General features: G+C 36.4%; 1 protein-coding gene across 14 annotated transcripts in view; it reads left to right on the top strand.

Annotated features, from left to right (window-relative positions):
• The window catches only part of HDAC9 (histone deacetylase 9), a 923,925-nt gene that overhangs the window by 473,388 nt on the left and 431,536 nt on the right, over window positions 1-19,001 (top strand). For 8 of the 14 annotated variants that reach the window (XM_032304495.1, XM_032304500.1, XM_032304492.1 and 5 more), the window contains 4 exons: window positions 8,291-8,532; window positions 13,414-13,564; window positions 14,580-14,706; window positions 16,973-17,094. In XM_032304495.1, the coding sequence (XP_032160386.1) occupies window positions 8,291-8,532; window positions 13,414-13,564; window positions 14,580-14,706; window positions 16,973-17,094 (642 nt within the window). The remainder of the gene's footprint in view (window positions 1-8,290; window positions 8,533-13,413; window positions 13,565-14,579; window positions 14,707-16,972; window positions 17,095-19,001) is intronic. The other 6 variants (XM_032304501.1, XM_032304494.1, XM_032304493.1 and 3 more) reach the window with 3 other exon arrangements.

Here is a 19,001-nt window from a genome sequence, read left to right as displayed (position 1 = left end):
TCATTTTGCAGGATTGAAGATTAGAGGGTAGAAAGGTAAAGGTGGCTTGGAGCCAAGAGGAAAAGAAGGGAAGCACCATGCCTGGCATTTCTGCTCTTTTTCCCCTCCCGCTTTCCTGCACTTTTAATACACGTTGTTGTCTTGAATATATTAAGCATTGAAACTCTCAGAAAAGATTGAACCCCCCCCCCCCCCAGTTTAAAGGTAATTTTCCTGGCAGGATACAAGAACCAATCAAAGTTCTTTTTCTCTATCATGAAAGAACACAGTTGCATACTTCCACAAACAAGGGTTCCTGATAGAAGGGTGGGGATATGTTCTCTGAAAAAATTGTATTTGCTGAATACACAAATGTAATTGGGGCCTGAAGAGTGTCGTTAGAGAGGGGTATCTGCTGAGAGAGGTATTTAGTCAATCGGTATTCATTAAACTGAAACTTAGGTATTGAATTTATCTTACATGTCAGATGACATGGAGTTAGAAGGAATCTGTTGCTTCAACTATTAGATTTTTCATAATAAGAAGGAAGGACTGTTAGCCCTTTGCAAAGTAACAAGTGAATTATTATCTGTGACCTAGAAGAACATGTAAGTTGTAGGAAAAATCCATGGTGAAGGAAACAGTCTGTCCCCCCTTCATTGTAACTCTTGTTGAAGTCAGTTTGCTCATCCCAGGTGATGAGTGTTCTATGTGGCTAAATAAATAACCTTCTGGATTAATATTTATATTTTCTATTTTAAAACACTAAGATTTCCCATCTACTAAAGGGTTCATTTACAGGTACTGTTATGTCAGGTTAAATTTTTATCTCAAATTACAAAGTAATATGGATTAGGTGCTTAGCTCATATTACCTGGAAGTCACAGAAATGGGCTTGATCTTGTTTCCATACTGCAAGAAGCTCAATGAAGCTTTTACTTGGTTCTCAAATAGTGAGGAGCTAGCAAACACTGCAATAGTTTAGAACTAAGTGGGTATTACAAATGAGTTGGCAGTTCATGTTTGTGTTATGGTTTGTTATGACTGCTTAATTCAAAAGCATATTTGCAGAGAGGGAATTTGAATTAAGTAAATCAAAATAGTAAGGCTTTGATTAAAAAGTTAGCTTTCTTTAACTTAAATGTTGATATTTCAAGGCCTACTGAAATTTTAGTCATTTGTGGTTATTTTTGTTTCCTGTTCAGACCCCTGGGAAATAAGAGAATAGTAAATCAAAGCCCAGATTGCTTCTTGCATTTATTTTCTTTTCATTTATGCCATGTATGCATGCACTTGAAGAAACTAAAGACATGTATAACTTGAACAGAATCATTTGGAGGGAGAATTATATTTCCGGACTAATCAGTTTAAATAATTCTTGTTATAAAAATTATTCTTTTCATGTTCGATAATTTTCTAGTTCTTTTTTTATTTCATGATGATGCTGTCATAAGTAGAGACAGTGGAAGCTAAGAATATTTGTATGACTAAAGGGACATTTGGGCAGCTTTGTCACCAGGCTGAGAATGTATTACTTGTTTTTTCCTTTCCCTGTTTGATGTTAGGCACACTCAAATTTACTAATTTACTTATTCAGAGAAAATGTGCTTTCCAAGACAGAAAGAACACTACACATTTCAATGAAAAGCCTTCAATAAATGGTGTCCTGTGTTTTTTGTTTTTTTTTTTTTTTTTTTAATCAGTTATTGGTTGGGCGCCTGGGTGGCTCAGTGGGTTAAGCGTCTACCTTCTGTTCAGGTCATGATCCCAGAGTTCTGGGATCAAGTCCCACATTGGGAGCCTGCTTCTCCCTCTGCCTCTGCCTCCCTCTCTCTGTCTCTCAAAAATAAATAAAAAAGATTTAAAAAAAAATCTAAATCAATTATTGGCTATTTTAGATGAAATATTAAAGAATTTTGATTAAGTAACTTCAGGAGGATTTGTTCTTTTCTATTTACATTTAGTAATTTAATTCTTCATTTTTCAAATTTGAGATGAAAACTTTCTGAGCTTACAAAATGCTGGCCGAAATTTCTGATAATATAACACGGGGTGATCATTTATAAATTAAGCCTTATTGTTTCAATAATTCTGCACTCTGGCTTGTTCTTGGTGATCCCTGCTAAGACAAACAGCATGGGTGGATTAATATAATTTTACTCGGGTTCCCACCCCATTTTGGTGCTTGTCACCTGTCAGTACTCTGAGTTTTAAGGGTACATTGGGATCTGGGACATGTGAAAGGCACATTAAATAGAAAAATATTTGAAGTCATTTTTTTTCCAAATACTTAGTATTGTTGGAAACTCATTCAGTTATCAATAATTTAAACAGTCAAATAATATTTATCTGAAATTCAAGCAATGAATAAAGACCTAATCAGTAATTGCTTGAGGATTTTAACTGGGAGTGTGTATATGTGTGCATATGTGCACAGGCATTTCTAATTTCATTCCCATTGATTCTTCTGACCATGGACAGTTCTGGTGGGAAAAGAGAAGAGGACCCAGGTGGGATTCTGGAATACAACATCATTGCCTTTCATGTGTCATGTTTTCTACATAAGTTTATGGGTTGACCTTCTGCAGCAAAATATGAGTTCTCCAAAGGCTTTCCTTACTTCTGTTGCTGACTAAAAAACTTTTTTTTCTTTTTGTTATTTCATAGAGCTTTACCAATACTTGCTGAATAAAGGGGTTAACTAAAAATGATGTCAACCTGATGATACATAAAAGCAATGATTACGATGTTGTTTTAGATACGTACAGCCCTAAGCAGTCTCTGATACTTTCATAAGATAGTATAGTACTTAAGAATTTGTGCTGTAATATGGTTATTAAGACAAAGTACTAGATAAACAAGATATAAACAAGCATCAGGTAGTTTTGTGCTCTGATATAACCAATAGGATATAAGGAACAAAAATGTAAATAAAATTATGAAGTTGTGTATGTGTAGTTTCAAAACATTCTTAGAAGGGGGTGGGAGGTGCTAGCGGGATTTCAGAAAAAGGGAATATTGAAGGGATTTGAATGGGGTTAAATCAAGTTTATGGAGTTGAGGAAAGAAAAAAGACTTGAGTTCTTCATTTATTTCCCAAAATCTGTGGATCCTACCTGAAAAAAAAAAAAACTCTTCAGTGATCAAAATAACCATGACAAGTGGCAGGGAAGCTAGAATCTATCCCCCATTGCAGAGCCAACTCTTTAGGATTGCTCAGGATGGGATTGACAACGCGATAGTTAGGACAAAGACTGTAATGTGCTACTTATGGATTGTCATCTACCCTACCCCCAGATGTCATCTTCAGTTTTTGTTCAAGAAGGTTCGCAATGAGAACGGCTTATGATAGCTGATCAGATGATCAGAACATTTGTTTCTCCCCAATTCTAGTACTTGTAGATGATATGTCCACTTGCCAGTGGTTGTGGAGAACAATTTCCTTGGTGTAAAGAACTTAATTTCCATGTAAATTGGCTCTGGACAGCATTGGTGATGCTGTCGCTGTTGGTGATGCTGATTTGTAGCTGCTGTAGCTATGAATATGAACTGAGATAAACATGGTGCTATTTTTTATTGCATTTTTTCAAGTTACAACTTTTAGCTGAGTTGGTACCTACAAATGGTGGTGCCTGTGCCAATGGTTTGTGAAAACCTGTAGTTTGCACGCTACTACTTTGAGATCTCATTTCAGTGGGGCAGGGTGAAGTCTTCAGCTATAGTTGTGATAGTTGTAAATGGTCAAACATGTGCATTCTTAGAATTTTTCCATCCATCGGGTTTGCAAATTGTTCACCTAAAACAGTCTTAAAAATAATGGATTCTTGTTTGTAAGTTAGCTGACAAAGAGCAACCAAAGATTTCTGGTCTTGAACATATGAAAATTCTCCCTACTTACCTGTGCTATAAATAACAGTATCTAAAGTGAAAACTTAAATACTCTATGGTGGTTAGGTTATCCTTCAAACTCTGAATTAACACTTTTAAAAATATTTTTAAAAATTTGTTGAAGAAATTAAGTTACAACTATAAAGTGGGTATTGTTTAAATAGATGTGATTATATGGCTTGAGATTTTTATTTTGATGTGGGAGATTTTTGTTTCCATGTTCATTAAAAACTATTTCTAAAACAAAATTGCATAACTTGATTAAGGCTAAACAGAAGAATAAATAACTATCAAAGAAACAATTAAGAAAGACACTGGAGGAAGAATGAACAAGGCTTTGTAAAGTGATAATTAAGACTAGTTAATATATATTTTGAAATGTTGTAACTGGGCATTTGGTATTAGAATAATAATATAAATATAACATATATATGTGTTGGCATGTAGTTGAAATCTCAGACAATCATAGTGAGTCCAAATAAAGTTATGAGGTCTCAAGCTAAAGTAATTGAGATCTGTTAAGAAAACATGATTTGTTTTTAACTAGTGCTGCTAATATCTACAGTTTGTTGCACCAACTTCTTTCTAACTTATGTATCACTGGCACCTGTTCAAAGTAATTTATAAGAAATTTGGATGTTCCTAGACAAGGATGTTATGAATAGAGATGATTCCAGTTCCTCGCTGTTAAAATGGGTTGTTAGTTTTTTCTTTTAAGTTGATTATTTCTAATTATGATAATACAGCAGCTGTAGACAATGCCCTTTCTTTCACATTTCATGATATGAAAGTAACTGTAACTTGTTGAGACTCAGCCCTGGTCTTGCGTTACTATTATTAGTCCTGGGGAGGCTTATTAGCCTGTCACAGACGCTGTAAGAAAAATCCATCATTTCTTTTGGAATACGATGAGTCTTTGTCACCCACAATGCAATTAGTGTTAAAAATAGAAAGAATGGTTATGATATGATTATGATTAGCCAGAGATGAGCTATTGTCCAAATAAAAGAACTAATCCAGCAGGCCAAAGATGACCTCTACGGTTTGCTGATTGCCATTTCTCTCTGCGTTTGATGAAATATTCATGCGTTTGCTCTCCTCTCTGCAAGCACTATTGATTTCTTGTATAAACGCTGCTATATTTAGTCTAGACAAATGGAATGTGGATTGCTGCTGAATAAATTGGATGAAAGACTGGGATCTTGCTTGCCGCTTTCTCTCAGTCTTGGGCAATTATTTATAATCAAGAGCAGTTTTTGTAAGTCGAGGGTGATTTTTCACAATTTAGTGATTAGTCTCTGAACAAAGGCAAGCAGTTAGACACAATCATTTCTGTTGGGATAGCAGGTTAAGAAGTCAAATTACCCTTTGAGGTTTACAATAGCTGTTTTGGAGAGTTCTGGGACTTTTCTTCCCCCTTATCTTGTTTTGTGGGAGAGGTTTCTTAGGGATTTGATGTTCACAGTTTATGGATAAGAAGAATGACAACAAGAAAAGACCCCAAGGTCTCCTGAAATTCTACATTTTGTCTTTATAGGGTTACGTTCTGACCTTTGTTTATTGGCATTTCCATATGTAAACACTGGAGGCTGTAGTTTGGCCTTTATAATGCAAAAATGAAATATATCATTAACAGTCATTGCTTTTGGTTGGAATTAGACCAACTCTATAAATTAATGCTCAAAATCTCGTGTTACTCCACAGTCTTGATTGAAAGTTCTACAACAGACTCTGCTCCTACGAAATCATACAGGCCATCATCCTCATTTAATCCCAAACTTGTCACAATTACTATCTCTCCTTTTCATAAATATCAGTGTTTTAGAAGACACTGTCCACCAAACTATGGTTTACTAATAAATTGTTTTACCATTTCCGTTAAAGTGACATGTGTAGTACCATCAATGCAAGCTTCTGATCAATACGTTGAAAAGTTGACCAGGGTTCACAACCCAAGATTGATACCAGCGTCCCCTCCCACCCCACCCACAGGTGCATACCACATGCCCTGTACACATATGCAGTTCAAGTGATAAGTAAGGACATTAATGTTTCATTCAGTATTTTCAGCCTTAACTTCTACAGACAAGATTTCTGTTAGCCTTTCTCGACTCACTGAAAATGGCTCTTAAATCCACACGGAAAATTAACTTTGTAGTTCCCAACCTGGAATCTACAAATCTAAGTTACTTATAGTAGTTGTCAGAGCATTAAATGCAATTTGGAAAAATACAGAAAAGTAAGAAGGGGAAATTATTTCTACTTCCACTCCAAATATAACTATGTTCTGTTCTGTATGTCACCAGTCTTTGCTACAAGGATTCAGAGACTAATACAATTAAAAACGCACTAGAAGATTTGCTCCAAGAGGGCTGGAAGTTTTGTCTTTTTGCTTTCCTACCAAATCTTACATCCCTTAGAATTTAAGGCTCTCCATAAATATGAATGTGTATTGGCTTAAGTTGTATTTATTTAAAGAGTTATCAGAGGGTATATGTCACTTTTATTACTGTTTTTTCATTTAATGTTGTAATAGCATTCTTCATGTTCCCATAAACATTACTTTTAATGAGTATGTGTTTTTCCACCATATGGATGTGACATATTTTACTTAGATGCTTCCTTGTAGTTGGTGGATTTCAATTAAAATGATAATACTTCAGTGGACGGTATGACATTGAACTGTATTTTCCCGTAATTATTGTCTCCTTAAGATATATTCCTACAGTTGGCAAACCTGAATCAAATGGTAGAATATTTAATGATTCTTCCTACATATCACCAAGTTGTTTTTCAGAAGCTTTAACCATTTGGTAATACCACTTGCGATATGTAATTATCTACTTGTTCAAATGCTTATGCCACACAATGGGGTATTATACACACATATGCATATACATGGATCGTACAGATGATACTTAGTGTTTAGAAATGATGCCTTACTTTGACTTAGAATTTGCATTTCTTTACTAGTAAAGGTAGATCTTTAAAAATTGTTTATTTAGGGACACCTAGGTGGCTCAGTCATTAAGCGTCTGCCTTCAGCTGAGGTTATGGTCCCAGGGTCCTGGGATCAAATCCCGCATCAGGCTCCTTGCTCACTGGGGAGTCTGCTTCTCCTTTTGCCTGCTGCTCCCCCTGCTTGTGCACTCTCTCTCTCTCTGTTTCTGACAAATAAATAAATAATAAAATCTTCTTAAAAAATAAAGATTATTTATATTCCTCTATATTCTTTTTCCACTTTTCTAGAAGTTTTAGTGTTTTTATTTTCTAGTATTAAATGAAAATCTCATGCAATTTTATTTGCATACTTGCTTTTAATATTTTTGTTTTGTTAGCCACACTGTGTTGATATATTTTTATACACAGGAAAATTCCATTTTTATTAATTTAAAAAACCCAGAGCATTTATTGAGAAATGTTCTGTATGTTTTAAGTCCTTAGAGTGGATTATCCCAGTTAGTTCTTTTAACAACTCCATGTTGTTACTTCCTATCTGCCTTGTCTATGAATTTTTGTGCTTCTACTGTCCTACAAATGATCTGATAGAAGTAGTAAGAATTTTTTATATGTTATCGATTTTTTTAAATTTAAATATCTTATAATTATTCTTGTCAAATTAATTAATCTCATTAGTCTTTGTTTCTCTGGTGGTTTGATTTGTTTTAAGCTTCCTCATCATTTTTATGCCTTACTCATTTTAGGAATAAGGTAACTGAAATATAGTTTATCATCATTGAAAGACTGAACACTTGCGGTTGATTAACTAATCCACTCACCATTTTCAACATCTTAGCATGCAGATTTGTACTTGTTCTTTGCCAGGTCCAACAGCCCCACAGATACATTGTTGAAAGCTTTATTCTTAAGGAATTCCTTAATTCTTGAGGAATATATCTTAGAATATATCTTCTGACTCTGATTACAAACTAACTTGCCTGCAAGTGTAGAAATCGAGTTGTGATAGAAATTTCTCTCTTATAACTTGGCATTTCTTCTTCAGTAAAGTAGCATTTTTTTGTCCCAAGTTTGCCTAACTTACTACTAAGTGGTCCAGTAGAGTAAGTTTTGTGAATGACTTTGATACCAGGAAATAACTGGATTCATCTCTTTGTGGTTCTTGGTTTTGGGGTTTTTTGTGGGGCGGGGTGGTGGTGGTGGGTGCAGGATTCATCTCTTTGAAAAAAGAAATTCAGAAGATTCATGAAAGTGGCTTGCTGAGTGAAAGTTAGCGTATGGTCCATTTTACCAAAACTGATACACTAAAGACCTTTTATGATCGTTGTAAAAATGACTACACTTGTTGACACTGTTCGTATAGGGTATAGTGTTTTTTATTTTTTGTTTTTTTCCAAATCAACATACTCATTTCCTATCCTCTGTCATGCCCTCCCACCCTTTCTTTTTCCTCCTGCTTCTCTAGTGGATGTGAAGTCAGAAGTTCCCGTGGGCCTGGAGCCCATCTCACCTTTAGACCTGAGGACCGACCTCAGGATGATGATGCCTGTGGTGGATCCTGTTGTCCGTGAGAAGCAACTGCAGCAAGAGTTACTCCTTATCCAGCAACAGCAGCAAATCCAGAAGCAGCTCCTGATCGCCGAGTTTCAGAAACAACATGAGAACTTGACACGGCAGCACCAGGCTCAGCTCCAGGAACACATCAAGGTAGCAGATGTTTCCTTGCCTCTGACCTTTTCACCCAGGAAGGCTGCAGCAGGACGTGGGCATAACAAGGAACATTGGGACGGGGGTGGGGAGGGGGGTGAGTTTCACCATGATTAAGATGCGGGAGTATGGCCTGAAAGAAATTGTAATTTTACTGGTGAGCACCTTGGGTAAGTAGTAGGAATGCTGACTGAAAAAAAGCTTTGCTCTTGGGGGGAGGGGGGTGCTCTCTCACTCTCATCCGTTAGTGTACAGCATCATTAGTAGGGAAAAGCAACTTTCCAATCTCTGTTGAGTTTGTCTTCAATATGATTTTGTTCTTTGGCCCTGTCTGTTTTCCACCAAGAAGAACCATGAGCCTGGGAAGAACCATTTTATATTTTTACAGGGTCTGCATAAATTACTTATCAGAAATGATAAAAGGAGAGTCTTTTTTGTTTTGTTTTTGGTTTATATGTGGATTTCTTTTTTTTTTTTTTTTTTAAGATTTTATTTATTTATTTACAGACAAATCACAAGTAGGCAGAGAGGCAGGCAGAGAGAGAGGAGGGAAGCAGGCTCCCCACTGAGCAGAGAGCCTAATGCAGGGCTCGATCCCAGGACCCTGGGATCATGACCTGAGCCGAAGGCAGAGGCTTTAACCCACTGAGCCACCCAGGCACCCCTATATGTGGATTTCTTAAGCTTTAATTCTAACTTCCAGTTATTGAACAGTCAGGGTAATATGAGTTTCAGGTGTACAGTGTAGTGACCCAGCACTTCCTACATCCCACGGTACTCATCCTAAATCCCCATCACCTGTTTCACCCATTGCCCCAGCTGCCTCCCCAAAAGGGTATTCTGAATATATCCTAATTTTCCCCTTGAAGAAGACCTTATAATGTACACATTTAAAGTGATAACATAAAAGTTCAAGAGAATTACATATGAAGAAACTGATGCAAATGTTCTTAATACTTTTTATATAAGTTTAATAGACTGCAGATAAGAATTTTTTTGAAAGAATTTTGGGAGTAGTTGATAGTTTGAGATCCAAATTGTTTAAAATATTCTAGGAGAAATACATCCATGTCCCAGAATTTTTTATGATAGACTATTCTGTTGTCAAGTCACTTTAGATGTATCTGGATATCAATTTCTTCTTGTTTCTTTCAGATAAATATTGCTTTAGCTTTATTTGGGAAATGTCTATCAAGTTCTTGACAAAGACATTTAAAACATAAAGATATTTTGGTCTGATTAAGTAGATGTTTACTTTGATTTATTATGACAGTAATAAAAGTCAGCAATACTTACATAAAATTCCCATTTTTAGGTCTATGTCCTTCAAAATGATGTAAATACATGTTAACTTAGTAATGCAATAAATTACACATTCTAGATACTTGATCTATTACTCACTTGCTTGTTATATACAAACACATTTATGTCAGATTAATATAGATAACCAATCTATGTTAATATTATAAAAAATTACCACTTTAATATTAGTGTCTGAGAAGGTAAAAATACTATCCTCTTCCCTATATCCTTTTTAAGATACACTTTCTTAGCCTGAAAGGCCTCTTTTATCTTCTTTTCCAAAAAAAAACTTTGACATCTGATAAAAAAATCAGTTTTCTTCTTTAGTAAAGTTTACTAAAAGAACCCTTGCAATTTATTATTCTGTAAGATACCTTAAAACTAAGAGTAGGGATTTTGTTTTGGGTCTCATATGGAACCAGTAGCTCATGGCTGTATTTTGTAGAATAGGAAAACTTCATTTAGTTTATAGACATATTTTTTTTATTATGTTATATTAGTCACCATATGGTACATCATTAGTTTTTGATATAGTGTTCCTTGACTTATTTTTAAAGCATTATTATTTGACCCTTGAAAAAATATCAGGAGCACTGATGTTTAGATTTCCTTCTCCATTCATTCTTGGCATGTTAAGATGACAATGATGAATGAATAAAATTTATATTCTTCACCATACTTTTAAAAGTACCTATATAGTTCATTTTGCTGTGGTACTGATTCATGTTACACTGAATACAGGACAATAGTAATGCTTCTTTTCATTTATATTTGGTATCTTTTGTAGTTGTAAAGATTAACATGAAAATTTTTGAGGTAACTTATTGTTCTATTTTACTCACAGGTTAATAGTAACAAGTAGGTAATTAAGTATTACTTTAGCTCAAACAAAATAATACAGTAGGTCTGCTGACATCTGGAAAATAGCAGAAAAGAGGAGGCACTTGACAGAAAAAGGATTCTGAGATAGCTAAAAGGAAAATTTAGTTTTTGAAAAGATTTTCCAAAGGCATAGGCTGTTTTCTCAGAAACTAAAGATCTATTTTAAATTTCCTTCTAAGTTTAGGAAGCTTTTTACTTTTAAAAATTTTTTGTTTTATTTTACTTTATGTTTTTTATGGGAAGGGCTGAGTTGATTTTTTTTTAACATTCACTTGGATTTTATGTTTATGAGGAACACAGTACATGAAGCTTTACTTATATTAGCATTTTGAATCTTTGGTTTCTGTAATCAATATCTGTTGAGTTAGATGTTGTTATCCCATTCTTCCACTTAGTAAGCTGAGGCAGAGGGAAATACTGAAACTTACCCAAGACCACACAGCCAGTAAATGGTTGTTCCAAGATTTGTAGTCTTGCCTTGTCTGCCATCAGAACTACCACATCGTCCTCCCTGTGTCGTGTATCAGAACATCTGAAAATGAGCAGTTGATGTTTTGTTCTTTCTTTTTTTTTTCCAGTGTCAGTCCTGCAGTCTTCAATAATGAATAGTAGCTATGGAAATTAAATTGTGTGCTTTTCTAGATTCCTAAGATAGATTAAATTTCAATTTGATTGGGGCTTTTGTTGAAATCAGTTTCACCAATCTCAGTAGCTGTATAAAATTAATATTTAAGGCAGAGTTTAAGTGAAGTTATAAAGTTTTCTTTTACAGTGCAGTATCTAAAGTCATCCAATAAGGGACTGATATATCAGAGCCAAAATGCCAAAGATTTTAATATGAAGAGTAACCAGAAATGCTTCTAACCATATCCTTCAGGGAGAGGTGAGGCCATCATGGTTGCCATGCCAAGTTGGCTTCCTTTCACTCCAGAGTAACTGATGCCATTCCAAAAGATTTTTGGTTTTGTTCTCTTACTTATCGGCATAAATTTCACATTTTTAGGTATCTAATATAAACAACAAATTACACCAACTTCATTATGACTGAGATCTAAAAACAGTAATAATAATTAAAATTAGAATGGTTCAAACTTACAAACTAAATCTCATGTGCATTCTGAACATGTTGTGTGATGGAGATAATTTCTCTTATGTACAAGGAACCAGGGCTTTGAGTAGTTTAGTAAGGTGCCTGGATTTCATATCTAGTAATATCAGAACTTAAGTAGAACTCAAAATCTTTAGTTACTCCACAGTGAGCACATTTATTATTATTCACAGATACCTCTTTCTTCATCTGAGAGAAAACGGACATGTCAAGACAGTTACTAAGAATCCATCGTTATGGGGACCTGGGTCCCTCAGTCATTAAGCATCTGCCTTTGGATTGGGTCATGATCCCGGGGTCCTGGGATCGAGCCCCTCATCAAGCCCCTCATCAAGCCCTACATCGGGCTCCCTGCTCGGTGGGAAGCCTGCTTCTCCCTCTCCCACTCCCCCTGCTTGTGTTCCTTCTCTTGCTGTTTCTCTATCAAAAAAAAAAAAAAAAACAACTTAAAAAAAAATTTTAAAATCCTTCATGTTCATGTTACCTATTGTTTGGAACTAAAGTCAAGGGATTCAGAAGACCTGACAGTACTTTAATGGAAATGATTTTGTTTTGACCCATCTCTAATCGGAAGGTTTTTGCCTGCTGGATGAATGAACTAGGCTTCTGTTGTTTTGAGAGACATGCCTACCATGAATGTATAGATACATTAATCCGAGAACATTCTCTATAAGGTTTTGAAGGTTTTTAAAAAAATTTTTTTTAAGATTTTATTTATTTATTTGACAGAAAGAGAGATCACAAGTAGGCAGAGAGGCTGGCAGAGAGAGAGAGAGGGAGAAGCAGGCTCCCTGCTGAGCAGAGAGCCCAACGCAGGGCTCGATCCCAGGACCCTGAGATCATGACCTGAGCCGAAGGCAGAGGCTTAACCCACTGAGCCACCCAGGCGCCCCGAGTTTTTGTTTGTTTGTTTGTTTGTTCTTGGAAGATTTTACTTATTTATTCAAGAGAGAGAAATGATCAGGGAGAGAGCAGAGGGAGAAGCAGACTCCCCACTGAGCAAGGAGCCTGATTAGGGACTTGATCCCAGGACCCGGGGATCATGACCTGGGCCGAAGGCAGACGCTTAACAGCTGAGCTACCCAGATGCCCCAGGTTTTGAAATTTTTAACATTTATTCTGTTTCAGGTAGACTTCCCTTAAATTAACTCATTTCTCACCATTCCTTTGGTTTGATATTTTCATACCATTTCTCAGGATAAGAAATAAAGATTTCAGTTGTTTATTTATAATGGGAGGGACTTGATAGAACAGACTTCTGGGCCATTCTTGCCTTTGCCTGTTTCTTATATTTCAGAATTACAAAGAGAAGCTACTCAGGGAAATAAAGATTAGAGCAAGTTTGGGAGTGGCTTTTGGTGGGGCGGCACAGCTAATGAAGCTACCTAAAAACTTGCTGATTGATGACATGAAGACCGTCTGTGGAATTAGTTGTTTGTCTTTAGATTTCAATAATTTACCAAAAAGTGAGTAAAAATGTAAATTAAACAGAAACAAGTTCCAGAAGCTCCTAACAGTTTGATTTGGGTCAGTGATGACAATGAAGCCTAAAGAAATTGCACACTCTCATGTCTTTCTCTTCTCGCAAGTTGCAACAGGAACTTCTAGCCATAAAACAGCAACAAGAACTCCTAGAAAAGGAGCAGAAACTGGAGCAGCAGAGGCAAGAACAGGAAGTAGAGAGGCACCGCAGAGAACAGCAGCTTCCTCCTCTCAGAGGCAAAGATAGAGGACGAGAAAGTAAGAGGCACCAGGGGTAAAAGATGCATCTCTCCCCTCCTGTTTAGCTTGTCGTCATTCAGAGTGAAGCCTGATAAGGAGTGGAATTAAACTTGTCAAAAGTAAAATACAATAAACTTGTCAAAACTGTCTGCATTTAGTTAAAGAATAAATTGTGAACCCCCGTCTAAAACTTTTTTGACATTCACATCCCATCTCTCTGCGTTCGGTCTGCAGTGTCTCGGGGAAGTCCTCCGAGCATTGTTTGGCAGAGATACTGATTTCTGTTGTTTTGAACCTTAAAAATGAGTTTCTACTAAAGCAATCTAGCCATGCCATATTGTTTTATTAATAAACTTACTTCCACATTTCCTCACTGTACCTTCCTTCTGCTCAAGTAATAATTGCTCTGTAAATCAAGCCTTTGCCTCCATCTAGTTTTTGAGTCCCCGGACTTAGGGAAGATTTAAGGCAGAACATTTGTTAAAAAAAACTATCCACAAGAGGGAGACAGATCCAAATAATTCCCTTGTCTGAGGTCAGTTCAGTATCAGGATGTAGCACTAAAGATCAGATGACTAGAACTGAAACTGTCAGTGATATCTATTTGTTTAATGCTCAAAAGAGTTTTTTAAAATGTGAGTTTTTCAAACTAGCAATTCAGGAAGATCATTGTATTGTGTTCAATCATTTATGTGGTCCCCTAAGACTCTTAATTTTAAAATGCAGTGTTTTATTCCTCATTTTTTTTTTTTACCTCAGGAAAAAATTATTCTTAATTTTGGGACTCCCCCTTCTGCAGAAGCAATTAAAGAAATCATCCAAGGTCCTTTGAAAATTGGCGGTTTGAGCAGTAGTTACAAAACATTACCTATGCCATTTTCAAAAGCCTGTTTAGACTCTGGTTTCTTCTTTTAATAGGAAAGCTTCATATGCAGTGACCAGTGGTGTTACTTCTTAATTTTGCTAAATACTTCAGAGATACAGAAGGACAAAGCCCCACATCAACATCTGTTTCTGTATGTGTGTGTTTCAGGGGCAGTGGCAAGTACAGAAGTAAAGCAGAAGCTTCAAGAATTCCTGTTGAGTAAATCAGCAACAAAAGACACTCCAACAAATGGAAAAAATCATTCCGTGAGCCGCCATCCCAAGCTCTGGTACACGTATGTTCAGTGTTTAATCTTTTTCCTTCCCAGGGGTCAAGAACACAGGTTCTGTGCTCCGCCAGCCTGGGCATTGGACCGGGGTCTGCCAGTTCTCAGCTCTGTGGCGGTGGACAAGCTCCTTGAATTCTCATCCTTCTCAGTGAGAAGGTCATGATAGTACCTGCCCTCTAGGGTTGCTAGAAAGGTCTTATGAAATAATACAGTCAAGTATGCAACAGAGAGCACTGCTTAATAAATGTTACAAGTATCATCTTGAGGGCAAAGAAGTAGATAATGTTTTTTGGTGAATGAGTAACAGAAATGTGGGGTGGGGCATAGAAATTAGTTCCTATTTTGCATTTTTCTATTCTCAGATGGTGCATCTGATATCTTTACAATAATTTCTGAAGATTTGGCAGGTTGAGACTTTATTTTACTTGGCTCGATAGAAGGTGGAGATCTGAGCTATTTTTAAAAGACCAGAAGCTTTTCGACTTTAAAAAAAAAAAAAAAAAAAAGGCAGGAAGACAAGGGAGGGAAGAGAAAGAACGGAGGCAAGGAAGTAAAGCAGAGTCTTCGTGACAAGTTTACCCCTGACCGTCTGACTTCTTCTCTTGTCACACTGTGAGCTGAACACACTGACTTCTCTCACACACCAGCTGACAACATCAGACACTGCTGTTACGGACGCCCGGAACCGTGTTTCCCCAGGTCCAGTGAAGAGAATGATGGGATACAGAGTTCTCCTCTCAGGAAAATAGAAACAATGTGGTGTTTTTAAAAATCAGGACAAACACTGATAAGCAAATGTTTGGATAATAGACAGTAGTTTCATTTCTCTCATTTTATATGTTTACTGAATGACCATCAGGTTTTAGACTTGCACTTTTTTGATTCTTCAGCTCATCAAAGATAACGGAATATATACTTGATTGCTCTATACTGAAACAGTAAGCATCCCAAGAGTTCTAGTTAAAGAGTTATTATACTTCTGTTTTATAAGTATCTGCCCTTCTCAGCATGCAAAAAAAAAAAAAAAAGAAAAAAGAAAAAAAAGTGACCAAGGCAGATTCCAGAGTGCTGCATAAATACTTTTTAATGGTTTATGTAATTTCTATCAGGCATGTCAGTTGACTTGAGAAGCCAGTCTCTGAAGAAAATTTTCAGATGTTCAATTAACATCACAAAGTATTTAGAAATAAACACCACTTTGTTACCTAAAATTACATACATAATTTCTAACTAATTCATATTCCTTGTAGGTTAAAGCTCATTTTAAGAAGAGGCAATACCTTTTTTAAGTGGGAAACAACTAACTAGAGGCAAACAGCATGTCAGCTGAAAGTTCTTCAGCTCTCCCCTTGGGTGTATTAAATATTTACTTAGCAATCCTTTTTTGTGCTGACTTGAACTTCAGTAGGGTCCAACGCCAGACACCATAAATCATTAATTTATGGAATCTGAATTTAATACTTTTTTTCCAGTTAAGGCTAGATGAAGTGTCCTTAAACAAGTTAATTTTTGAGAATGTGTGATTCAGATAAACGATACTGGTAGAATCACCACGCTGGTGGTGATACTGTTCCCTGTTGGTTGTTTTCTTCACATATCATAGTTGTGGGTGTTCACGTCCACTGGATAATTGACGTTCAGTTCTGAAGACTCCTCCCCAGGAGTACAGCTCCACCTCTTTCACTATATTTATGTAGGGGAGAGGAAACATTTTTAAAAAACTAGTTTCATGTTGGGGAAATACGTGATTGCCAGCCTTTACCTTGGAAGTGCTGTTCAAGCCAGGGGATCTGAGACTGTGATAAAGGTAGTTTCGCTATGGTAGAAAAGCACCTTCTTGTACTTCTGTGTATTACCTAACAATTTTTGCAAATGAAGTCTCTTCTATATGTTTACTTGTACTCTGGCTATTCTACCCTGTTGACTAAAAAGGATTTGGGTGGTGAATTTTCCGTGTAAGTGTGGCACCTAAGAGAAATCCACAGTGATCTCAGATGATCCAAACTCGGGCTCTTGGTGAATTCTCTGTTAGTGAGGCAAGGTCTGTACAAGTGAGTGACCGGACACACAGTGGTCATTCTTGGGGGTCCTGCAACATTCTGTAGCATACTGCTGAAATGAACGTGGTTCTGTGAGGCTGTGATTGCACACACTGGACAGAAAGAACATAAAGGCAGCTGAGACACGTGTACAGCATGTGCAACTGATTATTGCTGACCAACATGCAGGAAAAACTCCAGAGCAAATGGTGAAGTCTCTTTTTCTTTGGTAGGGCTGCCCACCACACGTCACTGGATCAAAGCTCTCCACCCCTGAGTGGAACATCTCCATCCTACAAATACACATTACCAGGAGCACAGGACACGAAGGATGATTTCCCCCTTCGAAAAACTGGTAAGTTGGTTTAGCAAGACTCCACTTGCTTTTCCATAATGTACCTGTAGTTTTGTTGGGCCATCCTCTAGAGGAAAGCCAAAGGATTTGCATCACAGCTCTTCTGCCCCCTCCACACCTCCCCTTAGCACAAACAAACATGTGCATGCAGACACGTACACCCCCGATTTCAACACCAGTTGATTCAGGATATAATCAAAGTATCTTTTCTAATTTAAAAGTTCACTGTATTTGGATTTTAAACAAATCCAACAAAGAGTGGAATTAGAAAACAAAGCCAACAAAGAGTAGAATTAAGATAAATATTCAATTTCTCCAAAAATTTAAATTTTCTCCACTAATGAGGACCTCTGTAACTTCCCCCATTTGTCTAAATTTTCCTTTGACCTCAGCCATTTACTGCAAAAATAGGAATAATAAACTTTCTTTTTCTTACACATTTTAGCACTTGTAAATTTTAATTGTTTTAAGTGGTGAAACAGATAAGACCAAGGCTACCTTCTGAGTAAGTGACTTGCCTAATGTCTCACAGATTACAGGAGAACTCAGAGTGATGCTTTGTACCTAATGATCTCATGTAATTATATAAAAATTTGCTTAGGGGAACTGAGACAATGAAGTTTCTATTTGGAGTTTAGTAATCCGCCTTCTGGCTCTAAGGCTAGTATTTGTTTGCTCATCTTCTCCATTTTCAGACCCCTGATACATGAATATGTAATGTGTTGCATGCTCTTACCTCTGTAATAAATATATCTAAAGTTCAGGTAGATATAAGCATAAATACTATTGCTGTGCATTCTGTTCTAAATCTTACATTTTCCAAGTACAGTTTTTTTTTTTAAGGAAAATAAGTAAATTTTAAAATCTTTGTATCTAGAACTATCTGAAAAGATATTCAGAGAAGATCGTTTGGTCCATTGTAGTTTACTCAGGTTTACTTAAGACTAGATCTATGTAGTTTGTATTTGAATCCTACAGAGCAAAAATGCTTTCCAATAATTATATTCATTTTCCCAAGCAATCGTGAATAACAAAAATAGATATAGATTGTAAAACACACGCTAAAGCTATTGTCTGTCATAATTTACCTTAGCATAATGAAGATTTAAAAATAAAATCCATCATAAGTAGGAGCGTACTACCTACCATCTTTTGTACCAGGCACTGGGGTATGATGGTGAAGTATTGCAAACCAGTCTTTGCCTTCTTATTTTTATAGCCCAAGGAGTTTTGCATTTCTATTATAAGACAATAGGTATAGTAAAATACTTCCAAGAAGTAAAATACCTCCAGAGGGCTATGCAAAGAGGAGAATAAGATTTATGTATTGCAATAGAATTTCACACTGTTATGTACAAATCAGATTGCCTTTCATGTAAATAAACTTGTCTGGGTTAAAAGGAAGAAAGCAAAGAATGAGCTTCCATGTATTTCTAAAACACAGAGTATAGTTTATGAAAATTGATCCATAAAGGACATGAGTTTTAGAATGTGCCGACTTTGATCTGCTGTCTTGACATTTAGTTGCACCAGTGGCTTATGTAGGAACTATTGACAGAGATTATGTGACTATTGCCCCAGGTCTCAGGGCAGTGACTGGCATTCAAGGGCCTGAGGAGTCACTAAAAGGAAAGAAAACATAAGTCCCCTTATGGCAGGAGGTTACTGATGAGTGATATAGTTACATTCATGGAGAAAGACTTCTACCCTGCTGTGCACACAGCCTTTGAATATATTCTTACCACTGGGAGACTGAAAACTGACTGCAGAGCTGACACTGACTTTGAAAAGAAGTGGCATTTGGAACCAGTAAAGCATCCAGAAAGAAAATCTGATCTTTTTCAATACTTAAGAACAAGTACTGAAAACCCATACTCTGTGTCCCAGTTTCCATGAGAACAGTTTAG

Source organism: Mustela erminea, chromosome 11 (genome assembly GCF_009829155.1).
Source record: "Mustela erminea isolate mMusErm1 chromosome 11, mMusErm1.Pri, whole genome shotgun sequence".
Lineage (NCBI taxonomy): Eukaryota > Metazoa > Chordata > Mammalia > Carnivora > Mustelidae > Mustela > Mustela erminea.
The sequence above is the reverse complement of the archived record's forward strand: the minus strand, read 5'-3'. Positions and strand labels throughout refer to the sequence as shown.